The sequence below is a fragment of the Oryx dammah genome, unplaced genomic scaffold, assembly GCF_014754425.2.
Source record: "Oryx dammah isolate SB20612 unplaced genomic scaffold, SCBI_Odam_1.1 HiC_scaffold_29, whole genome shotgun sequence".
Taxonomy (NCBI): Eukaryota; Metazoa; Chordata; class Mammalia; order Artiodactyla; family Bovidae; genus Oryx; species Oryx dammah.
This window is the reverse complement of record NW_024070213.1, coordinates 57,548,222-57,575,345: the sequence shown is the minus strand read 5'-3', so window position 1 is coordinate 57,575,345 and position 27,124 is coordinate 57,548,222. Positions and strand designations below refer to the sequence as shown.

At 37.4% G+C, this 27,124-nt stretch overlaps 1 protein-coding gene across 4 annotated transcripts in view; it reads left to right on the top strand.

The window, feature by feature from the left end:
• The window catches only part of CFAP54 (cilia and flagella associated protein 54), a 315,472-nt gene that overhangs the window by 46,029 nt on the left and 242,319 nt on the right, over positions 1–27,124 (top strand). For all 4 annotated transcript variants that reach the window (XR_005719649.1, XM_040232778.1, XM_040232776.1 and 1 more), the window contains exons 15-20: positions 1,436–1,512; positions 7,939–8,067; positions 8,414–8,540; positions 14,663–14,749; positions 14,841–14,962; positions 25,440–25,616. Coding sequence is in view for 3 of the 4 variants with exons in the window: in XM_040232778.1 (XP_040088712.1) it covers positions 1,436–1,512; positions 7,939–8,067; positions 8,414–8,540; positions 14,663–14,749; positions 14,841–14,962; positions 25,440–25,616 (719 nt within the window). In the remaining variant the exon portion in view is untranslated. The remainder of the gene's footprint in view (positions 1–1,435; positions 1,513–7,938; positions 8,068–8,413; positions 8,541–14,662; positions 14,750–14,840; positions 14,963–25,439; positions 25,617–27,124) is intronic.

Below are 27,124 nucleotides of genomic sequence, written 5' to 3'. Positions count from 1 at the left end.
CAAACCTGGGTCTCCCACATTGCAGGCAGACGCTTTACTGTCTGAGCCACCAGGGAAGCAAAAGATGCTCTTTATTCAGTCTATTTTCAGTTACTCTGACTCGTAGGATGTAGCCCCTTCTGGCTTTTCACCCTTGGTGGGCCCTGGATACCAGTCTCTGTTGTTTTAGCTCCTCAAGTCTGTCAAAGCACCATTCAGCTTCTCAGCTTACCTTTCCAGGACTGACAAAAATCTTCGGAAGGAAAAGTAGCTCGAAGGACATTCTCTAGGCCCTGGGCTTGCTTCCCAAGATCCAGGGGACACTCTCTTTCCAAGATACTGGCTCTGTACTGATATTTTAATTATTTTCTTAGCTTGCAGGAAAAAAAAAAAAAAACAACCCTGTATTTTTCCAGCTTTTCCAGCCAGGGGAATGTTTCCAGAATATCTGTTACTAGAACCAAAAAGTCTACTGATTGCTTTTAGAAAAAAATGTCTATTCTTATTAAATTTATTGTTTTGTTTACTTTGGGGAGACTAATGTTTTATTGTATTTTATATTCTTTAATTATGGATGGGCTTCATACAACTGATTATTCTGATCCTTTGTTAAAATATTTGATTTCTAAGGAACTAATCAATATTAGAGCATGATCCATTTGTAAATTTGAAAACATCTACATTTATGTCCTGAGCAGTTGTCCCCATTTAGATATGTAAATTTTTATTTTTCCAACAATGTTACTCTCATCATCTTATTGGCATATAAAACACAAAGTACAAGTCATTCTTTCTAAGTTAATTATGATAATCTGCTTCAAGATGTTTATTAATATTAGTCTATTAAATAATTCATTGTTTAATTGGAATTACTGAAAAATTTTTAGACTGGGAAATTAGCATTGTCATATACATTTTTATTATTTGTATTCCTTTAATTAAAGCCAGACTTCTCTGACATTTGTCTAAATTTACTGTTATTTTATAAATGCTTTTCAATGGATTTTCATAGAATATACAGAAAGACAATCTCTTTACCATAATATTACCTTGCTGATAATCAAGATTTTTGAATTGGTTTGTTGTATTACAAAATGCTCTTAATTTTATAAAGACAAAATATAACTAGCTGGAAGAAATAATTTGGTATGCAACTTCTAAGTGTTAAATCATTTCTAAACTCATGAATAATTAAAAATATAACTAATTTAGCATAATTTTTTTATGATTATGATTCACTGTTAATTCCCAGTTTTTTCTTTCATCCTTTTATTTCCTTTGGTTCTTTTTCTCTCCATTTCTTTCTCTCCTACTCACTCCTTCTCTTCTTCCTATTTTTCCTCTCTTTTATTATTTTTTTCCTGAACTCCCTCCTTCTTTCCCCTGCTTCCTTTCCTCCCTCCCTCCCTTCTTTTTTCCTCTTTCCTTCCTTCCTCTCTTTCTCTCTGTTTTTCAGATGTATCTTTAAAGAAAGGGACTAGTGAAACCTTTGGGGCTCCAAAAGGGAGCATAGATATTCTTCCAATAATAAAGGTAAGGTACTGCAAAATATTTTAGAAAATACAGTTAAAAACATTTAATTTTAAATGTTTTAAAATTTAATTTTTAAAAATACTATTATATCTGTAAATGTATAATGGTAATTTTGAGTATTTAATATCTGAGAAATTATGGTTTCTATATACATTGAGAACTATAGGAATACTTTTCTACCTTTTGTTTTTACTTTAGAAAAAAATCCAATCAGCTTCAAAAATAAGCTAGATAAAGGGTCTTAGAAGGAGTTATAGTTATATTACTATTGATATTTTGAATGTTGTGTTTCATAGACTCACAGAGCAAGGATGTCCTCCTTAGCACCTACCTGCTTTATGAGTCCATGAGTTACAACATTAAAAAAAGTAGCTCACTTTTTATCTTAGTGCTGTGTTTGTGAGGTTGATTTGTATAGTCACAGTGATCATTTTCACTACTACATTTTATTGGATCAAGGTTGCACAGCTAAGTGGATATGAAGTTAGAGTGTTTCCTTCAAAGTTCAGGCATTTAGCAACTATGCTATGCTGTCCATTGATTTAAAAAAAGAGTGGTCTTCAGACTACTTGTATAAAATATACTTCTTTTTCTTTTTTTTATTTTTATCTTTAAATTTTTAAATTTTTTTTACTTTACAATACTGCATTGGTTTTGCCATACATTGACATGAATCTACCACAGGTGCACACGAGTTCCCAACCCTGAAACCCCCTTCCACCTCCCTCCCCATATCATCTCTCTGGGTCATCCCAGTGCACCAGCCCCAAGCATCCTGTATCCTGCATCGAACCTAGACTAGCAATTCGTCTCTTACGTGATAGTATACATGTTTCAATGCCACCCTCCCAAATCATCCCACCCTCTCCCTCTCCCACAGAGTCCAACAGTCTGCTCTTCACATCTGTGTCTACCTTGCCATCCTGCACACAGGGCCATCACTACCATCCCTCTAAACTCCATATATATGTGTTAGTATACTGTATTGGTGTTTTTCTTTCTGGCTTACTTCACTCTGTATAGTCAGGTCCAGTTTCATCCACCTCATTAGAACTGATTCAAATGTATTCTTTTTAATGGCTGAGTAATACTCCATTGTGTATATGCACCACAGCTTTCTTATCCATTCATCTGCTGATGGGCATCTAGGTTGTTTCCATGTTCTGGCTATTATAAACAGTGCTGCAATGAACATTGGGGTACATGTGTCTCTTTCAATTCTGGTTTCCTTGGTGTGTATGCCCAGCAGTGGGATTGCTGGGTCATAGGACAGTTCTATTTGCAGTTTTTTTAAGGAATCTCCACACAGTTCTTCATAGTGGCTGTACTAGTTTGCATTCCCACCAACAGTGTAAGAGGGTTCCCTTTTCTTCACACCCTTTCCAGCATTTATTGCTTGTAGACTTTTGGATCACAGCCATTCTGACTGGTGTGAAATGATACCTCACTGTGGTTTTGATTTGCATTTCTCTGATAATGAGTGATGTTGAGCATCTTTTCATGTGTTTGTTAGCCATCTGTATGTCTTCTTGGAGAAATGTCTATTTAGTTCTTTGGCCCATTTTTTGATTGGGTCATTTATTTTTCTGGAATTGAGCTGCATAAGTTCCTTGTATATTTTTGAGATTAGTTGTTTGTCAGTTGCTTCATTTGCTATTATTTTCTCACGTTCCAAAGGCTGTCTTTTCACCTTGCTTATAGTTTCCTTTGTTGTAAAGAAGCTTTTAATTTTAATTAGATCCCATTTGTTTATTTTTACTTTTATTTCCAGTATTCTGGGAGGTGGATCATAGAGGATCCTGTTGTGATTTATGTCGGAGAGTGTTTCTATGTTCTCCTCTAGGAGTTTTATAGTTTCTGGTCTTACATTTAGATCTTTAATCCATTTTGAGTTTATTTTTGTGAATGGTGTTAGAAAATGTTCTAGTTTCCTTCTTTTACAAGTGGTTGACCAGTTTTCCCAGCGTCACTTGTTAAAGAGATTGTCTTTAATCCATTGTATATTCTTGCCTCCTTTGTTGAAGATAAGGTGTCCATAGGTGTGTGGATTTATCTTTGGGCTTTCTGTTTTGTTCCATTGATCTATATTTCTGTCTGTCTGTATTAAAAAATATACTTTTTTAATACACAAAAATGCAAGTGCTAAGAAACTGGGTATAAATCAAATATCATAAGTATATCAGAACTTTCTTGAATATTATATTCATCTCTAATAAAAGGCTTCACAGAATGCAGTTTTGAGTTTTCTATGCTGCGTTGTGTCTTTAGAGTTGAGAAATTTGAAATTGACAATAGAAGATGTTTGAACTGTGTAAGAGATTGAGGGGACATAGAGCTGTCTGCCAGTGGCTTTTCCAGGGATCATTTGCAGTGCTTATTAAATTCATAGCTTCCTATTTTCCATTTTGGACATAGTGAATCATAATTTCAAGTATGAGGGTCTCAAAAGTTTGTAATTCAGGTGTGAGGCTCTTAAAAGTTTGCCAGGTAGATTCTTAAGGAAACTAGAATTTAAGAATTACTTACTTAGTGTACTGGCACTTATCCTGTGAGGCTTCGTACAGGAATAGGAATACTAGTAGAGGTTACAAAGTACTAGATTTTGACTTGGATAGAAAAATTCTGGCCATTAAAGGCACTAAATGAAATGGATTTCTTAGAAAGTGACCATGAAGAAACTGAAAATCATTTATGAATTATTGCTACTGTTTTTAAATTAGAAAAATGCACCCTTTTCTTGATATAATTTATTTCCATCTGCTAGGAAATTGTCAAAATAAACACAGAAGTCTATGATGACTAGAGTGTGAATAGCACCTCTAAACTTGTGCCACACGCTACCTGCTCAGCTATATAGGGGTGTGCGGTATATGGAGTAAGGGTGATTCACTGATATGGCCTAAGGGCATAGCACTTGATACTGGGGGACTTGGAGTTGAATTGTGACTTTAATGTTGACTGTGTGATCTTAAATAAACTAATCTGTTTGAATGTGTGTCCTCCTTTGTAAGATGATAACAATAATATCTATTCTACTGGTAGTTTTTAAGTGATTCAGTCCAAATGAGATGTTGGTAACATTGTGGCACATGGTAGCAACTCAGTTTTTGTTTTACATTTCACAAAGGGCGCTGAATCTCAATCTAGAGTCTCAGACCTGTTTGGAAGGGAGTCAAGTGGGGAGAAGGAGGGAGAATGTATTGTAAGGAGCGTCCAAAATCCATATGCTCACCTAGCAGAGTCTGCAGGTGGGGTAAACAGTATATCTTTCATGTTTGTTGTTAATGTTCAGTCCCTAAGTTGTATCCCACTCTCTGCAACTGCATGGACAGCAGCACTTCAGCGTTCCCTGTTTTTCACTATCTCCTGGAGTTTGCTCAGACTCATGTCCATTGAGTTGATGATGCCATGTCATCTAGCCATCTCATCCTCTATCACTCCTGTTTACTCTTGTCCTCACTCTGTCCCAGCATCAGGGTCTTTTCTAATTAGTCAGCTCTTGGCATCAGATATGCATATACACATGCAACTATTTAAAAAATATATAGGGTACTATTGCAATTATATTTTTAAAAATTTACTTTAAAGTTTTACTGAATTCATGGCTATTTTTGACAAATGGATTATAGTGTTAGTTGCTTAGTCATGTCCAACTCTTTGTGACCCCATGGACTGTAACCACCAGCCTCCTCTGTCCATGGAATTCTCCAGGCAAGAATACTAAAGTGAGTAGCCATTCCCACCAGAGAATAATAAGTACCTCATAGGATTATGGTAATTTAAAAATTAGTCCACATAAAGCATTTAGCCTAGCACTTGGAACACATTTTAATTCAATATTAGCTGTAATGATATTACAGTATTAGCTGGGCTTCCCTTGTGGCTCAAACAGTAAAGAATCTGCCTGCAATGCAGGAGAATCAGGCTCAACCCCTGGGTTGGGAAGATCCCCTGGAGAAGGAATTGGCAACCTACTTTAGTACTCTTGTCTGGGGAATTCTATGGACAGAGAATTCCATGGATAGGCAACAGTTCATGGGATCGCAGAGTCGGACTTGACTGAACAACTAAGTTTCATTTTCACTAGCTGTAATGTTGACAAAAATGACGGTGGTGGTGATGATGATGCTAGAATGTGTGTGTGTGTGTGTGGGAGGTCTTTGAAACTTTTTGGTGTTAAAAGCTGTGCTTAGAGACTTCTGTTTGTGGCTAAATGGGAGACTGGATGACCTGAAAAAAGCTCTTGCTGCAAAATACCTGGAAATTTTGGAGAAAATTGAACAAATATTCTCCAGCACACCACAGAGTTCACAAGAAAGTAAGGTAAATCCCAGGAGCCAAAATAGAAAGGAGAACTGAAAACCAGAATGGTCAGTTTATGAATAGATGCTACAGTAGGTTGTTGGTCTCAGTTACAAAGAAATTTAAATTAACCGCCACCTAGGGAAATGAGATGAGCCTTGAACACATGAGAGATGGGGCTTGGAACTCAGACTCACATTTAGTTAGAGCCTACAAGACTTATCCTAGGAAAAGGTCAACTAGAAAAGTATCTGCCTATTCGGTAAGGAGGTTTCTCAGTTTGGGTATTGAGAACTGGAGTAAACATGAGAAAATCTCTCTTCCTAATAATTTGGGCCTGCCCTCATGTTGCTTTGTCATTCAAATTTACACTGCTTGGGTTGCTTAGGAAACTCTCGGAGCCTATGATTCCTTTCTTTTTTAATTAAAAACTTTTATTGAAGTATAGTTGATTTATAATGTCATTTATTTCTTCTCTACAGCAAAGTGATTCATTATGCATCTATATTCTTTTCCATTATGTTTTATCAGGAGATATTGAGTGTAGTTCCCTGTACTGTATGGTAGGACCTTGTTTATGAACCTGTGATTCTTGAATGGAGATATCTAGCTATTTATATGTTGAATGGATGTGTGTAATCAAATTATGTATATTCCAGAATGCAGGGATGATTTAACACTAGAAATTCCATAATGCAATACACCACATTTGCAGATGAAAAGGAAAAAAATATGACCACATCATCAGATAAAGAGATGCAACAAAAGCATTAGACAAAATTCAACAATCACCTTTTAAAGAATGACTCTTAACAAGTTAGGAATAGAAGAGAACTTTTGTATCCCATAAAGGGTATCAACCAAGATACCCTTTAATGATGGTTATACCTATGGTAAAAGATTAAAGTGAAAGTGAAGTTGCTCAGTCGTGTCCAACTCTGCTACGCCATGGACTGTAGCCTACCAGGATCCTCAGTCCATGGGATTTTCCAGGCAAGAATACTGGAGTGGGTTGCCATTTCCTTCTCCAGGGGATCTTCCCGACCCAGGGATCAAACCTGGGTCTCCTGCATTGTAGGCAGATGCTTTACCATCTGAGCTACCAGGGAAGCTGCTGGATTAAAAGTAATCCCTTTATCCCGATGTATAAACTTAGATGTCTGTCATTCTTCTAATCAACATGCCCTAGGGGCCTTAGCTGTGTGAAAATAGACAAGCAGAAGAAAAGGTAGGCCTGTAAAGAAGTCTCAGACTAGTACAGTAACATTGCACACTTTTAGTAATAGCAGTCTAAATGTCCATGGGGGGAAGAGTGGATAAGTGAATTGTGATGCAGTCCTCAGCATACTACCATTTCATCCCGGCCATGAAGGTGAATCAGCTGCAGTGGCCTTGAACTAGAGTCAGCTGGTATCATTGCTATCATCTTCCGTAATCAGCTTCACACTAGAGCGAGAAAGACCTGGAGCTACATTTCCCACTATCTCATTTCCATATGGTTCTAGGTTAGTCTTCCAATTATGGATATTTGAATGAATTTGTTATACACAAGGGAAGAGAGAGTTCTTATACTGCAGAGGAGGATGCAAGAAGATAATTGATCAGCCTTGCTGAGCAAGCCCTTGCAGTTCATTTGTTTCAGTGCGGTAGACACTTGAGATTGTCACCTGGCTCCTGATTCTTAGCTTGCTGCATGCAGTAAAGTCATCCCTGGGAGCTCTCTTGATCTTTGCTCCCCAGGGCTTCCAGCAGTGATGGACACTTCTAGTTCTGTCCATTAAATCCCTTTCTGCTTGGAATACTTAGAGTAGCTCTGTGTTCTTAACCAGACCCTGCCAGACACCCTGAGTTGTAGGAGAAGGTTTCAATGACGTACGGTTGAGTAAAAAAAATGAACTGCAGAATTTTACAAGAGAATCAAAAACACACAAAGCTATATTGCATCTTGTTAGTGGACACATACATATGTACTAAAAATTTAAAAACATGCAAAAGAGTGGAAACCAAATTCAAGGACAGTGGCTTCCTCGGGGAGGGGTTTTGAATTACTGTGAAGTTTGGAAGTGTTGTATATGATTTTCCCTTAAATCTGAATTTTCTGTTTTGTTTATAAAATTACTTTAGAAAAAACCTGAAGAACAGTTATTTTTGGCCTATGAACTTCTTGACAAAGCCATTGGTGGCATAAATTTGAACTGCATGTTAACTGCTTTGCCAAATGGATCATCAGTGATTGACCATTGCTATGCCATGGTGAGAATGAGAAACTCTTACATTAGACTTGTTGTCCTTAACTAGGAAGCATAGGTAAGTAAAGAATGATCTACGGTGGTCCCCCTCTCACAGACTGGAAATACATTCCTCTCCTCTCAGAAGAAATCAAGGAGGGTGAGGAGTCTTTGAACCTGTCATTGAAAGGCCATTGGTGAATGTGGAAAGCGGATTAATTATTGTGTAAGCCAGATTTTAAAGGGTTGAGAAGTGATCATAACTTAAAGGCTAAGAATAAAATGATAACCTGAATAATAATAGGTAGAGCTATTTTTGTATGTTTCAGTAACTATATTTCTTTTTAATTTTTGCTTCAATTCCACCGAAGCACAACCACTGTATAGATGGAGACATGTGCAAACCAGTCACACCGAATAATTTCATAATGGATTTGCATCTTGAACTAATTCAAGCCCAGCACCGAATAGCTGTTGTGCTTCTTGACCAGTTGCAAGGTAGCAGTCATCAAAGCAGATAACTTGTTTTGAATCTATTTTAAGACATGTTCAAGCGTGGAATCAATTTGATTTGTAAATAATGTTCTTGTTGACTGGGTGTTTTTCAGATAAATTTGGTTGTTTTGTTTTTTCTTACTTACCTGATTAATATCAATAGATTTCTTTCATTATTTTTTTACACCTTGCTTAGCAAATCAGTAAACTTCTGAAAAATTAAATTATTTGAATTATAGTAAATTATTGGTATTTTCTTAATTAAGCAAACATTTATTGAAGTGAATATCAAGATCTGGGAACTGTTTTTAGGCTTGGTCCAAAAAAGACACAGCCTTTAATTTTGAGGTCTAGATAAGTAAGCTAACTATAACAGTCAAGGTTAATAAATGCAGTGGAAGTGGACTCAGAGTGTTTGCTCTTGGCACACAGAAGAGTATAACTGACAAGAAAGTCAGGGATGGCTTCCTGAAAGAGATGAGAGTTGACCAGAAAGCTAGCGAATGCCTCTATGAAGAAAATTGAAAAGAAGGCAGTCATTTTGAATGGAGAAAGCAACTTTTAGCAAGGTGGAAGCTATTATATGAAGTATAGAAACTGCTGGAGTTCTCTTACAGCTGCAGTAAAGAGCACATGTGGAAGACTGACACAACTAAGCCTAGAGGTAGATCACAGAGCTTGAAGGGTTGAAGGGTTTATATATTATCCTGAAGCTATTGAACTGACGTGAACTGAATTGAAAAATTTATAAAGATATCTCTGACAGCAGTGTCAGGGGCTAGATGAGTGGGATTATGTCGCATCATATACACAGTTTGTTATTCAGTCACTCAGTCATGTCCAACTCTTTGCGACCCCATGGACCCCAGCATGCCAGGCTTCCCTTTCCTTTACCATCTCCCAGAGTTTGCTCAAACTCATGTCCATTGAATTGGTGATGCCGTTCAACCATCTAGTCCTCTGTCATCCCCTTCTCCTCCTGCATTCATTCTTTCCCAGCATCAAGGTCTTTTCTAGTGAGTTGGCTCTTCGCATCAGGTGGCCAGAGTATTGGAGCTTCAGCTTCAGCATCAGTCCTTCCAGTGAATATTCAGGATTAATTTCCTTTAGGATTGACTGGTTTGAAAATAGATTTAATCGAATACTGGTTAATTAAGTAATATTTGAGTGCAGATTTTTTTCTCCTCAGCTTTATTAAGATATTATTGACAATTACATTATGTAAGTTCAAGGTGTACAATGTGTAGATCTGCTACACTAATACATTGTAAAATGATTATTGTTACAGCATTAGCTAACAACTCTAGCATATTACATAATCGCTGTTTCTATTTTTGTGGTGAGAATCACTTAACAACTTATAAATATATACTCCAGTGTTATTAAATATGATCCATGCTATATATTAGCTCCCCAGACTTTATTCATCTTATGACGTAGTTTGTACCCTTTCACCAATATCTGTTTCTCCATTCCCTCAGCCCCTGGTAACCACCACTCTACTCTGTGTTTCTATGAGTTTGGCTTTTTTAGATTCCTTGTAAAAGTGATACTATCCAATATTTGTCTTTCTCTGTATGATTATTTCACCTAGCATGATGCCCTCAAGTTTTATGCATGTTATTGCAAATGGCAGGATTTCCTTCTTTCTTGTGACTGAATAATATTCCATTGTGCATGTGATATATATCTATATCTATCTACCTCTATATGTACATCACATCTTCTTTCTACATTCACCCACTGATGGACACTTAGGTCATTGCGATATCTTTGTTGCCATATCTTAGCTATTGTGAATAATGTTGCATTGAAAATGGGACCATAGCTGTCTCTGAGATCTTATTTTCATTTCTTTTGTGGATATATCCAGAAGTAGATTTCTGGATCATATAGTAGTTCTTTTAATTTTTGGAAACCTCCATAATGTTTTCTGTAGGGCTTAACCAATTTACACCCCCACCAATAGTGCACAGTGGTTCCCTTTTGTCCACATCTTCGTCAGTGTTTGTTATCTCTTGTCGTCTTGATGATCAGTTCAGTTTAGTTGCTCAGTTGTGTTCAACTCTTTGTGACCCTGTGGACTGCAGCATGCCAGGCTTCCCTGTACATCACCAACTCCAGGAGCTTACTCAAGCTCATGTCCATTGAGTCAATGATGCCATCCAACCAGCTCATCCTCATCATCCCCTTCTCCTCCCACCTTCAATCTTTCCCATCATCAGGGTCTTTCCAGTGAGTCAGTTCTTTGCATCAGATAGCCAGAATATTGGCACTTTAGCTTCAGCATCAAGTCTTTCCAATGAATATTCAGCACTGATTTCCTTTAGGATTAACTAGTTTGATATCATCATTCTAGTTGATAGCCATTCTAATAGGCATGAGGTAATATCTCCTTGTGATTTTGATTTGCATTTTCCTGATGATTAGTGATGTTCAGCATCTTTTCATGTACTAGAGAGCTATTTGTATATTTTCTTTAGAAAGGTGTCATTTAGTTACTCTGCCCATTAAAATCAGAGTTTTGTTATTAAGTTATATGAGTTCTTTATATATTTTGGAGGTATGTACGTACATATATTTACATGGAATTAGTTATTATTTCTTTGCAGTATCTGGCTCTGCTTGATATTTTTCTCTGCCTTATTGAACTGCCACCCTGGCACAGATGATCACGTTTTTCCTCCTGTCATGCATTACTGTCTATGCTGCTGTCTGACTAATGTTGCCTAAAGACTGCTTTTGTCATTCTTGAGAACTTTACAATGGGTATCTGTTGATGATTGTGCTATAAAGTGTGACTCCTATATTAGGCATTAAAATTTTTCTTGCAGTCTCATCTTTCTTATCTCCAATGATTATAATCATGAGAACTATCACTTAATTAGCATTTATAATACCCTAGGTGCTGAGAGAATGGTGCTTTATTTTCTGTTTTCCATGCAGGGAAATTTCCTTATCCTTTGCCATTAAAGAAACTTTATATTTTTAAATGCTGTCTGTTGACATCTTTCCATCAGGCAGTTATCATCCCATGGTGGCTCATGTGCATTAGCACAAATAATTAAACCTCAATAAAAGGGTTTATTGTAAGCTTATTACAGGTACCCTATTTCCAGTTCTTTTGAGAACCAGATCTAGGAAATCAAGAAAGTTCCTTGATATATTTTCTACCTCCCTGGGTCTTCTTTTCCCTCATCCTGCTACCTCTTTTTCCTCATCCTGCTACCTCTTTTCCCTCATCCTGCTACCTCATTTCCCTCATCCTGCTACCTCTTTCCTGGACCACCATGATGGTCAGTCTCAGCTACACACCAGGATCTCTCACTGCTCATAACCAGCTGGCAATAATTTGTGTGTTAGTTGAAAATTTTGAGAGACTCTGATTTTATCAGCCACAGCTAGAGCAGAGTGGAGATCTTCATGTGGTACCCAGAACTCTTGCAGGGACCATGGATGGAGCAATTTTGAAAAGCTTTTGAGGAAGGAAAGTGACCAAAAGTAGGTTGGATCCTTTTTCTCAACATTCAAGATGATTTTATTTAAGGTGAAATAGAAAATCAAATATTTTTATAACTTGAAAATTCTTCATGTTCTCATAATGTGGCTAATAAAAGAATTCAATGATAAAACTCTATTAGGTTTGTTTGAATTTTTATCTATTGATGAAAAAAGATGACCTATCATAAAGGATTTGATTTAGGTCATACCTGAATGGTCTAGTGGTTTTCCCTACTTTCTTCAATTTAAGTCTGAATTTGGCAATAAGGAGTTCATGATCTGAGCCACAGTCAGCTCCTGGTCTTGTTTTTGCTAACTGTATAGAGCTCCTCTACCTTTGGCTGCAAAAAATATATCAGTCTGATTTCAGTGTTGACCATCTGGTGATGTCCATGTGTAGAGTCTTCTCTTGTGTTGTTGGAAGAGAGTGTTTGCTGTGACCAGTATGTTCTCTTGGCAAAACTCTACTAGCCTTTGCCTTGCTTCATTCTGTACTCCAAGACGAAATTTGCCTGTTACTCCAGGTGTTTCTTGACTTCCTACTTTAGCATTCCAGTCCCCTATAATGAAAAGGACATCTTTTTTGGGTGTTAGTTCTAGAAAGTCTTGTAGGTCTTCATATAACTGTTTGAATTCAGCTTCTTTGGTGTTACTGGTCGGAGCATAGACTTGGGTTACTGTGACATTGAATGGTTTGCCTTGGAAATGAACAGAGATCATTCTGTCGTTTTTGAGATTGCATCCAAGTACTGCATTTCAGACTCTTTTGTTGAGTATGATGGCTACTCCATTTCTTTTAAGGGATTCTTGCCCACCGTAGTATATATAATGATCATCTGAGTTAAATTCACCCATTCCAGTCCATTTTAGTTTGCTGATTCCTAGAATGTCGACGTTCACTCTTGCCATCTCCTGTTGGACCACTTCCAATTTGCTTTGATTCATGGACTTAACATTCCAGGTTCCTATGCAGTATTGCTCTTTACAGCATCAGACCTTGCTTCCATCACCAGTCACATCCACAACTGGGTGTTGTTTTTGCTTTGGCTCCATCTCTTCATTCTTCCTGGAGTTATTTCTCCACTGATCTCCTGTAGCATATTGGGCACCTACCGACCTGGGGAGTTCATCTTTCAGTGTCCTATCTTTTTGCCTTTTGATAACTGTTCATGGGGTTCTCAAGGCAAGAATACTGAAGTGGTTTGCCATTCCCTTCTCTAGTGGACCACATTTTGTCAGAACTCTCCACCATGACCCGTCTGTCTTGGGTGGCCCTACACAGCATGTAAAGCGTGAACTTCCAGATGTTCAAGCTGGTTTTAGAAAAGGCAGAGGAACTAGAGATCAAATTGCCAACATCCTCTGGATCATTGAAAAAGCAAGAGAGTTCCAGAAAAAGATCTATTTCTGATTTATTGACTATGCCAAAGCCTTTGACTATGTGGATGACAACAAACTGAAAAATTCTGGAAGAGATGGGAATACCAGACCACCTGACCTGCCTCCTGAGAAATCTGTATGCAGGTCAGGAGTCAAGAGTTAGAACTGGACATGAAACAACAGACTGGTTTCAAATAGGAAACGGAGTATGTCAAGGCTGTATATTGTTACCCTGCTTATTTAACTTATATGCAGAGTACATCATGAGAAATGCTGGGCTGGATGAAGCGCAAGCTAGAATCAAGATTGCCGGGAGAAATATCAATAATCTCAGATATGCAGGTAACACCACCCTTATGGCGGAAAGTGAAGAACAACTAAAGAACCTCTTGATGAAAGTGAAAGATGAAAGTGAAAAAATTCGCTTAAAACTCAACATTCAGAAAACTAAGATCATGGCATCTGGCCCCATCACTTCATGGGAAATAGATGGGGAAACAGTGGAAACAGTGTCAGACTTTATTTTTGGGGGCTCCAAAATCACTGCAGATGGTGATTGCAGCCATGAAATTAAAAGACTCTTACTCCCTGGAAGAAAAGTTATGACCAACCTAGACAGCATATTAAAAAGCAGAGACATTACTTTGCCAACAGAGGTCTATCTAGTCCAGGCTATGGTTTTTTCCAGTAGTCATGTATGGATGTATGAGTTGGAGTATAAGGAAAGCTGAGCACCAGAGAATTGATTCTTTTGAACTGTGGTGTTGGAGGACACTCTTGAGAGTCCCTTGGACTGCAAGGAGATCCATCCAGTCCATCCTAAAGGAAATCAGTTCTGAATATTCTTGGAAGGACTGATGTTGAAGTTGAAACTCCAGTACTTTGGCCACTGATGAGAAGAGCTGACTCATTTGAAAAGACCCTGATGCTGGGAAAGATTGAAGGCAGGAGGAGAAGGGGACGACAGAGGATGAGGTGGTTGGATGGATCACTGACTCAATGGACTTGAGTTTGAGTAAACTCTGAGAGTTGGTGATAGACAGGGAGTCCTGGCCTACTGCAGTCCATGGAGATGAAAAAGAGTCGGACGTGACTGAGCGACTGAACTGAACTGAACTGAATGATAGAGGAAGCAATAATTTTACAAATAGATAGTTACTCTTTAGTGTTTAGAAAATATTTCCTTTCTTCAATGTAAGCCTAATTGTGACGACAGTCTTCTTCTTCTCTTTCTTCTTCTTTAGTTTTGCAGACTCCAACTGTGAGCAAAAATACATCTACCAAAGGTACAGAGAAGCTAAAAAAACCCGCAAGCCCTGATTGTTTTACAGGTAATTAAAATTTGGATAAAATGCTTTTCCAAATTTCTTCAAGATAGTTTTTATGTTGCCCTTTTGGTAAAATAGTTGTCTGCTTTTACAGAATTAAGTGTGATGAATAAAATAAGGAAGAATAAGCTATCTAAAGCAATTTATTTGATGCAGAAAACTCTTCTAATATTTGAGAAAGATGCAACCTGTTCTTCTCTACAGAACTACTTGACGGTAACAGTGTACCATTCCTTACTTTAGTCCAGACTTGAAACCCCTGGTAAAAATGAATGATTTATTGCTCTTTTCTAAAAATAATGTGTTGCCCTTAACATTAGATTATGAACTTTCAGATTTGCTGTGTTTAGTCCTCTGTTTGTGAAGTAAAATAGTTCTAGCGGGAAAATTAATATACATCTCCTGCCTTGAACTCCCTTGAAATGTGAGATTCTCCCTCTGCAGGGGGGGACTTTACATAGGGAACCAAATAAAATCAGAAGGGTTCAAAATGAGGTAAACTGTAGAATGTAAGTGACAACTGTGCACGCATAAATGCATTCCTTACTATGGAACTAAAATACTTAAAGTCCTGGGGCTAAGGCACCTTTCCTAAGATGGAGATTGCTGATTTATGGACCAATTGCCTTGCTGTTGTCTCTCTGTGACCTGGACATTGTTCTGCCTTCTTACTAATTCATTTATGTTGATTTTAGAGTTTAAATTTCTGAGGGGAATCACATTTCTGTTTTATTTTGTCCTTATGCATCACAAAACTTTGATTCTGTTGGCTGAATGAATGGCACATGATAAATTAGAAACTACCAGTAGCTTGACTGACACAGGATAGAAGAGTGCAGGTCAAAGCTAGGGGGAGGATACAGAGTTGAAAAGGAGTCTGACATACAGTGGGGATCCTATAATAGAAGAGCAAAAGGAGATGAGACTGAAAGCACATACAAAGTGATTCCCCTTCAACAGAGGGTGGACTGCAGAGCAGACACCTCATCCCTCTGATGTAGAAGGCAAGGAGCAACAGACAGATATAGATTTCAATAAGTCTGTTGTGGAGGCAGAGAGTTGAGTGGATACTTTCTTATCTTAATCATCTGTTAAAGTAGGAGGCAAGGAAATCTGCCAACCATGGAGTGTGGGGCTGGGTAGATGGACTGAGGAGAGAGAAGGTGATGGGAGAGTGGAGAGGAATGGATGAAGGAGCTGACTCTAAGATAAAGGACTGGCCAGTATCCTGAAGTTCTAGCTGAGGTTGAAGACCATGGACTTCCAGAAGGCCCCACCTGCATGCTGGTATGATGTTATCCTCGTGCGGTATTCTTAGTAGCTGTGACAATAGAATCCTTGTGACAGTGGAGATCTGTACCAGACTGGGTTTCTTAAAAAGTATGGAAGTATAGGTTAAAAGTTCACAATGAGAAATGGGTGCAGGTTGAGTAGGGAAGGCAGTAACACCCACCAAGGCTTTTAAAGACTTGGTAGACTATGGAGATATCAGGAGATGGGGCCTCTCTATGAGGTTGAAGGCCATAAAATCAGAATTTGAGGGAGTTAGAAGGCTAGGTGTTTGAAGTCAGAAAGTAGAATATGGGAATTTCAGATTTCTGGCATGTAGGGTTTCCTGATCATGAGTCCGTCACTTCATTTATCCAACAAATGGTTTTGAGGCCTGTGATCTATTCAACAAATGTTTCAAAGGAAGTTGACTATGTGCCTGGTATTATGCTGAGTAGAGGGGATGAAAACAAAGATTCTTTCTTTATTCAACCGATATTGATGGATTGCCTACTCTTTGTGGTTTCTGCCTTCAAGATAAATCCAGTCTATGGGAAAATAGACATGTAAGTAAGTGATTATGAGTCATTGTTATAAGTGCTTTAATTGCAAGAGTGCCAGGGAATTCAGGAAGAGAATACCTAACCCAACAGTGGAGAATGTTTGAGGAGAATTTAGAAAAGATGACACAAAGTTGAATACTGAAAGACAGACAGGGGTTGCCAGAGACAGAGAAAGACAAAGGTGGAAAGGACATGCAAGGCAGAGAAAACAACTTGTGCAAAGGTCCTGAGGCTGGATGGGTCATAGAATGCTTGTAGTCCTATAGGTCATTCAGTGTGACAGAAGCTAAGATGCAACGGCAAAAGGGAGAGGGGTGTTTGGAAAGGATAGTAAAAGGTGAGGCCAGAAAGAGAGTAGAGTCTAGTTCAAAAGAAATCTAAGGATTCTGGATGGATGCTGCCACTATTCAAGGGGAGGAAGTCTGTCCTGGTCATATTCAGGGAGAGCCTTGATACATTGGACTTCCCTGGTGGCTCAGACGGTAAAGCGTCTGTCTACAATGTGGGAGACCCGGGTTTGATCCCTGGGTTGGGAAAAATCCCTGGAGAAGGAAATGACAATCCACTCCAGGACTATTGCCTGGAAAATCCCATGGACAGAGGAGCCTGGTAGGCTACAGTCCACGGGATCGCAAAGAGTCAGACACGACTGAGCGACTTCACTTCACTTTGATACATTAGAATCAAGGAATTTGATGATGGTGTTGGATAATCTCAGCTGACCAGGCCAAGCAGTATCTGATCTTTGTCGGAAGACTCCTGGGGTGCGTTCAGTATCCCATTTCTTAGCAGATGCTTGTACAACCAATCTTTATTACCCAGTGTTTGGAGGACATTGGTACTGCAGTCCTATTTCGATGGCAAGTAAAGCTTATCTTTTAGAACTATTTCTTTCAGGACTCATCTCATGGCCTGTTAGAGTTCAGAGAGAGTAAATCCTTCAGGATTTCCCCTTTTGTTTTATTATGACACAATTTTGTCTTTATGCTATAATATACCCATTCCCCTGTTATGTCTCTGTCTTCCCACTATCATGACTGGAAACACACTGGAGATGTGGGAAAGCTGAAGTGTTCATTTTCTTCTCTTTGTGTATCTTTTCTTTCTATTTCTTAAGTGAAACTATTTTAACTTAAGAAATATTATAATATCCTCTTAAACTCATGAGAAGCATTTAGAGGCTCCACTTTTTTTTATGAGGGGCCCTGCATAAGGATTGTCACAGCTGGGAAATGTTGAATATTTTTTTAGAAGTCCTGAAATCATCCATCGCCACCTCTGCTCCTCCATGCAATTTTTTATCCTAGTGTTAAAAAGCTTAATGATTAGTCCTCAGGGTACTCTCATAAACAACGATGTTATGGATCAAATAATTGCCAAAATTTCTTTCCTTAAAGAAGAGAAATAAATTTCTTTCCCTTGGCAGTCATTTTTCTTTCGGGCTATATTACAGCATGCTTTACATTATCATCATCTGGTAATAGAATTATCCCCAAATCAGTATCTGATGTGTCACCTGATACCATAAAAAAGATTTGGAAAGCCTGCGTCTTTGCAGAACTCTTCAATAATTCATACCGTGTTTCAGTTTTTCAGAAGTTTCCTGACCTCGTAGAGATGAATGCTCTCATCAGGTGTCTGTTTTATTCTAAGTCCATTAAAGGTGGACCAGCTTGTTGCCACGGATAAGGGACCAACTTTGATAAGAACCTATTAGCCTTCCAGATGAGATGGTTGGCTTTTTTTTTTTTTTTTTTATTGTGGGGATTAATTTTTCTCATTTTCCTCTCTTTGTTATTTGACTTCTGAAAGTCCTTGTTGGCATTTTACACAGTATACCTCCGATTTATTTTAATGGCTTGCACCTAGAACCAGCCTGAGATGTCCCTGATCTTCTACTTCTGATCAAATAGAGGAATCAGCATATGGCTTATGATCTTCACTCTAAGTTCACTTCAGAGTCCAGCACTCCAACGCTGAGCATCTTTACAGTACAATTTCTCACTGGGCAGAGGCAGGAATACTCTTCAATGCAAGTGTTAAGGGTACCAGGGCATGTTATATACTGCTGTTTTCTGTCTAGCATCCACTTTCTTTTCCAAATGTCACCTTTGGAGGAATTTCTTCTTCCCCACTAGATGTAATCAGGTGGGACTTTTCAGGGCCACTCTTCTCAGCCAGCCAAGAAGATGACTGGTGAGGCAAGCTAGGCCAATAGGTTGTTCTCTCCTTGGAATCTGAATCTTGAGGGATAAAAAGACAAAAACTAGTTGGCATTCAGGACTTTCCAGGTGTCTCAGTGATACAGATTCCTCCTGCCAATGGAGGAGCCTTAGGAGACAGGGGTGCAATCCGTGGGCTGGGAAGATTCCCTGGAGGAGGAAATGGCAACCCACACCAATATTCTTGCATGGAAGATTCCATGGACAGAGGAGCCTGGTGGGCTATAGTCCATGAGGTTGCAAGGAGTCAGACACGACTGACCATACACACACACACACACACACACACACACACACACACACACACAGTTGGCATTCATTCATTCTGATACCCGTGTCCTGATCAGATTCTTTTAGGTGTATTCTGAGGACTCTCTTGCCTCTGGTCCTGCTGTGGTCAAAATCTCATTTTCCTGTTGCTTCTGTTACCAAAGAACCCTAACTGATGCATCTAGTGATCTTGTACTGTTTGTTGAAACTTAAATCAGTAATTGACTGTTCCAAAATTCAGTTATAGTGCTTCAACTCTAAGCAAAGAGAGCATTATGGATTAGCAGATTATTTTTTATAATTAACACAAAGTCTACTTTTATGGCCCTAATTTGGAACCATAACTAATGAAGAAGCCCAGCCACTAGAAGTTCTAATCACTCCTGGTTTTAATATTTCCTGAATTTACAACTCAGGGCTTCCCAGGTGGTGCAGTGGTAAAGAATCTGCCTGCCAGTGCAGGTGATACAAGAGACTTGGGTTTGATCCCTGGGTCAGGAAGATCCCCTGGAGGAGGAAATAGCAACCCACTCCAGTATTCTTGCCTGGAGAATCCCATGGACATAGGAGCCTGGTAGGCTATAACTCATGGGGTGGGAGAGTCAGACGTGACTGAGGGACTGAGCACAGTGCAGAGCTCCTAAAAACTATTGTATTAACTATGTTACCAACTGAAATGATTTTCCCTATTTTGTAGCATTTTAGTCAGATCAATCCTATTTGCTTTTTTGAGGAAAAGTATATGTAAACCAATTTACTTCAGAGATCTTCTCAGTTCTTTGAAATTGTTCCAGGCTAAAATCTTCCTCATAAAGAGTAAACCCCTTTTTTATTCTAACCCCCCTCTTATGAGGTAATATTTTGACCCCAGGTCTTCAAAAGAAGACTTCTCTCTTTTAGCATATTTACATTTTAGGATTTTTTTCTTTTAAATATTTTGAGGTTATTGCAGAGAAAACATCATCTAGGTTGCCTTTTCATTCTTCTTTTAAACTTCACTTTGTATTAAGACAAGAAATCATAGTGGTTAGACGTAGAAGGATCTTGATTAGAGCTGTGGTTCTGCTGCTGACTAGCTATACGACCAAGGTCAAGTTACTTATGCTCTCTTTAAGTTTTAGTTTCTTCATTTGTAAAGTGGGTGATCTTGGGGAAGATTTAATGAAATGCCTATAAAATGCTTAACATTTGGCACAGAGTAAGCAGTCAATAAGGGCGTCCCTGGTGGCTCAGATGGTAAAGAATCGGCCTGCAATGTGGGAGACCTGGGTTTGATCCCTGGGTTGGCAGGATCCCCTGGAGGAGGGCACGGAAACCCGCTCCAGTATTCTTGCCTGGAGAATCCCCATGGATCGAAGAGCCTGGTGGTCTACAGTCCACAAAGAGCGACTAAGCACAGTATATGCAGTTGGTAAATGTTAGCCATTATTATTACTACCACTTCTATTCTCTCTTCCACTTTAAGCACTCTGGGATATTCTGTTTTGTCATATCAGAATAATTTTTGGTGCTTTCGATAGATTCTTTTCTATCAAACCACATTTTTTTCTGTCTTTTCTCTTAGATCTTATAAGTTGTATATTTTATTCTCAGCAATATTCTTTGTTAGGATTCTTGGATATGACTTAACCTACTTTTCATCTCCTTCTGAAATGTACATAATATTGTTGAGAACCCAGAATACACTTTGAGAGATCTACTAGATGAGGAATAAAAATGGTGCTTTATCATTCCAGTCTTATGATTGTTATCATGCCCTTCAAAGTTGCATTACATCTTTCCATAAGTGTTCTGCTGCACTGTGGATGTTAAGGCATTTTCAGATATATTTAACATCAGCCTGTCCTTATAAGCATTGTATACATGCTGCATGCATGCTAAGTTGCTTCTGTCGTATCTGACTGTCTGTGACCCTATGGACTGTAGCCCGCCTCTCCTCTGTCCATGGGATTTCCCAGGCAAGAATACTGGAGTGGGTTGCCATGGCCATCTCCAGGGGAATCTTCTCGAGCCAGGGATCGAACCCGTGTCTCCTCTGGCTCCTGCATTGCAGGTGGATTCTTTACTGCTGATCCACCGGGGAAGCCCTTTTAAGTGTTGAGTGGCTTATAAAAAGCAGTAGGTCACATGTTCTCTAATGAGAACTATAGGGAGAGAGACTGCATTCAAACGATTGTACTTTGGACTTCAGTACTATTGTGGCAATAAAATAGTATGGTTTTTTTTTTTTGGAATTATTTTTTGAAATTGAAGTGTTGTTGCTGTACAACATTATGTAAGTAAAGTAAAGTTGCATAGTTGTGTCTGATTCTTTGTGACCCCATGGACTGTAGCCTACCAGGCTCCTCTGTCCATGGGATTTTCCAGGCAATAGTACTGGAGTGGATTGCCATTTCCTTAAGTAACAGGTGTACAATATAGTGATTTACAACTTTTAAAGGTTCTATTCCATTTATGTGCATGCTTAGTTGCTCAATTGTGTCTGACTCTTTGTGACCCTTTGGACTGTAGCCCTCTAGGCTCCTTTGTCCATGGAATTTTTCAGGCAAGAATATTGGAATGGGTTGCTGTTTGCTTCTCTTGGGGATCTTCCCAACCCAAGGATCTAACCCGTGTCTCTTGTATCTCCTGCACTGCAGGTGGATTCTTTATCTACTAAGCACTGGGGAAGCCCTGCTTCATTTATAGTCATTATAAAATATTGGTTTTATTTTCTGTGCTGTACAATATATCTTTGTAGCTTATTTTATTTTAAATTAAAAAATTATTGGAGTATAGTTGATTGACAATGTTGTGTTAATTTCAGGTATACATCAACAATCTTGGTTTGTAGTTTTCTTCTCTTGTATCATACTATCCTTGTCTGGTTTTGGTGTGAGGGTAATGCTGGCCTTGTAAAATCAGTGTGTAAGTGTCCCTTTCTCTTCAGTTTTTTAAAATAATTTGAGAAGGATTGGTGTTAATTCTTTAAACTTCTGGCAGGAATTCACCACTGAAACCATCTACTCCTGGACTTTTCTTTATCGGGAAGTTTTTGATTACTTATCCATTTTCTTACTTGTTTCTAGTATGTTTGCATTTTCTGTTTCTTTATGGTGTTTCACTGTTGGTAGGTTGTATGTTACTAGGAGTTTATCCACTTCTAGGTTATTCAGTTGTTGGCACATAATTGTTCACAATAGTTTCTTATGATTCTTTGTGTTTCTTTAATATATGAGTCTTTCTCTAGTTTTTATTCATCTAGCTAAAAGTTTGTCAATTTTTTTAATCTTATAAAACAGCTTTTGTTTTAGTTGAGCTTTTCTATTGTCTTTATGGTCTCTGTTTTATTTATTTCCCCTCTTATCCTTGTTATTTCATCAACTAACTTTGATCTTAGGATTTTTGTTCTTCTATTTCCTTGAGGTGTGAAGTTAGTTTATTTGCGATATTTGTCCTTATGGTGGACATATTCACTATAAACCTTCTCTTAAAACTACTTTTGCTGAATCCTGTAAGTTTTGGTATGCTGTGTTTTCATTTGTCTTAAGATACTTTTTGACTTCCCTTTTGATTTCTTTTTAAATTAATAATCTTAAAAACTGCTCAAATGTATTTTTGGCCATTGAGCCTGTAATCATATTTTTTCTCATTTGATTTATGGATAAGTTAAATTATATTCCTAGATTTCCTAGTAGTAAATCATCCTTTTATTCTTGAGGAGACAACATAATTACAGTACACTATTCCTTTAATATATTATTAGATCAGTGAATTAGTATTTTATTTAGAATGTTTGCATTTGTATTTGTAAAAAGATTTCTCTATGTTTTTAAGTGCAGTCATTTTTTCAGATTTTGTTATCAAAGCTGTAATAGTTTTAGAATATTATTTCAGAAGCTATCTGTCTTTCTCTGTAGTTAGAAATTTAACAAATGACATAGGAATTTTCAGTTCATTGAGATTTGAAATATTAACTTTTAATAATATCATTTAAGATTGACACTTATGGGAAGTAGGTTTTTGGATATCTGAGTTTCTTTCATCATTATTGCTGTGTCGAGGTTTTTCTGCTTTTGTATTTTTTAGTTAGCTTCTGTATTTCCATCTCCAGTGATCAGTGATAATGTGTATCTTTTCATCTGCTCACTGGCTATTTGTGTTATCTTCTTTGGAGAGATGTCTATTCAAACCCTTTGTTCATTTTTTTAAAATTTATTTTTTTATTGAAGGATAAATGCTTTACAGAATTTTGCTGTTTTCTGTCAAACCTCAGTATGACTCAGCCATACATATACATATATCCCCTCCCTTTTGAACCTCACTCCCCTCTCCCTCCCCATCACAACCCTCTAGGTTGATACAGAGCCCCTGTTTGAGTTTCCTGAGCCATACTAAAAATTCCTGTTGGCCATCTATTTTACATATGGTAATGTAAGTTTCCATGTTACTCTTTCCATACATCTCACCCTCTCCTCCTCTCTCCCCATGTCCATAAGTCTAATGTCCATAAGTCTATTCTCTATGTTTGTTTCTCTATTGCTACCCTGTTCTTCAGTACCATTCTTCTAGATTCCATGTATATATATATGTTAGAATATGATATTATCTTTCTCTTTCTCACTCACTTCACCCTATAATAGGTTCTAGGTTCATCCACCTCATCAGAACTGACTCAAATGCATTCCTTTTTATGGCTGAGTAATATTCCATTGTGTATATGTACCACAACTTCTTTATCCATTCATCTGTTGATGGACATCTAGGTTGCTTCCATGTTCTCAGTTCAGTTCAGTTCAGTCACTCAGTCGTGTCCAACTCTTTGCAACCCTGTGAACCACAGCACGCCAGGCCTCCCTGTCCATCACCAACTCCTGCAGTTTACCCAAACTCATGTCCATTAGTAAGTGCTGCCATCTAACCATCTCATTCTCTGTTGTCCCCTTCTCCTCCTGCCTTCAGTCTTTCCCAACACAGGGTCTTTTCCAATGAGTCAGCTCTTCCCATCAGGTGGCCACGTTCTAGCTATTGTAAATAGTACTGCAGTGAACAATGAGATACATGTGTCTTTTGTCAGTTTTGGTTTCCTCAGGTAAACCCTTTGTTCATTTTTCAATGGAATTTTTTCATTATTTTTATTTTTATTATTTTATTATTTTTTATTATTGCAACTGTTCTTTATATATTCTGAATACAATTCCTTGATCAGATATATGATTTGCAAATATTTTGTTCCAGTCTGTCAGCTGTCTTTATTATTTTGATGATATCATTTGAGGTTTTTAATTTTGATGAATTTAAATTTATCTGCTTTTTGTTTTGTTGGAGTGCTTTTGGTGTCATATCTAAGAAAGCATTGTTTAACTCAAGGTTGTGAATATTTACTTCTATATTTTCTCCTAAGTATTTTATAATTTTAGCTTTTACATTTGGGTCCATAATTCATTTTGAGTTAACTATTTGTATATAATGTGATATATGGTTCCCTCTTTTTTCTTTTGTACATGGATATCTAATCATCGAAGCATTGTTTGTTTGAAAGGCTATTCTATTTTCTATCATTCAATTTTAGTTTTTACATGAGTTTTTGCTTTAGCACTTTATCCGAGTCTTTGCTTTTTCATTTAATATAAAAGGAGTTTAACTCATTTATATATATTATTGTTGATTTAGTTTTACTTTTGAAATATTTAGATTTTCTGATTTTTATGTTTTTTTTTTGTTTTATTGTTGTCACTAAATGTGTAATCTTTAAAAAGGTTATTGCCTTTCCTTTAGGTTTATAGAATAGATATTATGTACACCTGTGGTGGATTCATGTCAATCTATGCCAAAACCAATACAGAATTGTAAAGTAAAAATTAAAAATAAATAAATAAATAAATTAAAAAAAAAAAAGAATAGATATTTGTGTATATTTTATTTCTTTTTGCTGATAGTAAGAAACCCTCAATAATATTAATTTTATAAACCACATATACCAATGATCATTACTTGGAATCATATTTCAAGTTGCACTAAGTGTAAATATACAATTCATAAGTATAAATGCAGATAATTGTTATAAAAATTTTTTAAGGACAGTGAAATATGATGGCAGATATTCAGAGGACTTGATCTGAAACTGAAATGTCTTATATTAATGTATAATAATAATGATAAACATGTTAGACATACGGTGTAATTGTCTTAATAGCTATTTTTTACTTGTCCTTGTTTAGTAGTTAGTTTTTACTTCTGGAATACCATTCAATGCTTGAAATATGTATACTACCGAGGCCCAAAAAATACATATATGAAAATAATGTTGTTTAACATCACCAGAATTCTCCAATAAAATGAAATTCAAGCTCTTGAAATGTATTTTCCTATTTTCACACTTTATCATAGGAAGCATATTCTTTGATTGAGAAGACTGAAGCAGAACAAAGTATACAATATTCATATCAGAAATATGTGGAAACTGCCAAAAGAAAGAAAAGCAGGGTCCCTCCTCCACCCATCCTGCTCTCCCGAACTTACCGTTCTGTGACATTAAAACCGGCCCCATTTGTTTCTGATGTTAAGGTATGTTGTCTATTTTGATCTTTACCTCAAGAAAAGCATCAAAGGTACTTCAATAACTGTAATGATTGATGTTTTATTGCTTTTAGCACTTGGATAATCTTATTTGTAAACCCTGAACACTGAGATTAGTATTTTAATATCTTAACTAAATTTAGTTTCTTCATGACCCTTTTGCCTTTATGCTATTTCCCCTTTGGCTCCATATAGCTTTGCTATACCGAAATATATAATAAGGAGAAATAAGAGAGAAGCATTTCTCTCAAAGTACCTTTATCACTGTAACAGTCACACACTGATATACTAGAGTGCTCAGTATCAAGAAGGTTTCATTAAAATAGATTCAGACACTTGAAGGGGATAAAAGTTACTCTGAGAACCAATGTTGAAGACAAGAAGATTGAGGGGTGGTGAATTTAGAGGCTCTTTGTAAAGTTCTTCTGAGTAAATGAGGATTGTTTTAATAAAAGGCTTCCCTGATAGCTCAGTTGGTAAAGAATCCACCTATAATGCAGGAGACCTTGGTTCAATTCCTGGGTTGGAAAAATCTGCTGGAGAAGGGACAGGCTTCAGTATTCCTGGGCTTCCCTTGTGACTCGACTGGTAAAGAATCTGCCTGCAATGTGGGAGACCTGGGTTCGATCCCTGGGTTAGGAAGATCCCTAGAGAAGGCAAAGGCTACCCACTTCAGTATTCTGGCTGGAGAATTCCATGGACTATATAATCCATGTAGTCACAAAGAGTCGGACTAAATTTTTATTAAAAGAGTCTTTTAATAAAAGCAAACAATAATTCCATTCATATTATAAGTCATAGCTCTATGTGTTTACTGAAGCTCTTTCTCCCAACCCCAGTGCCTTGGAATTAGTCTGTGTGTGACTATAACTTGAGATTTAGTTTCCTCACAAGCATTTGGTTCCATCTAATTCATATTTTAAATGTTACATTTTCCTCTTTTGGGTGATGAACACATGCTCTTTGATGTTGTATAAAAAACAAAGTTGTTTCTTTGATTATCCTCAGGATGTTCTGTTTGAACTTACACTGACTCGATACAGTCGAAAGGGCATGGGCTTTGAAGTGAGACAAACACAGACATAAAATTCTCGCTCTAGTACAGCAGTGTGACCTTAGGAAATCTAAATATACTTTCTGAACCTTTCTTAAATTTGTTTTTGTCACTTTTTCATTTGTAAAATGTTTCTGCTGTGAAAACTAAATGAGATATTATATCATATTGCTGGCATGTTAACCAAGGTCCCTACATGTATTGGATTAACCTTATGTAACAAGGTTTGCTAAAATCAGTTAATGAGGTTATACTCTGTGATTATATTATCTGATGATTTTTTTCCATAACTTCTGTTCAGTGATCATTATTGAGTGTCTGTTGTCTGTTAAGCTCTATGTGAGGTAAAGTATAGAAGTAAACACAAATAAAGCATGATTCCATTTTTTGAGAAGTTTCAGACTAATGGGTGGTGAAGGCAATGGCACCCCACTCCAGCACT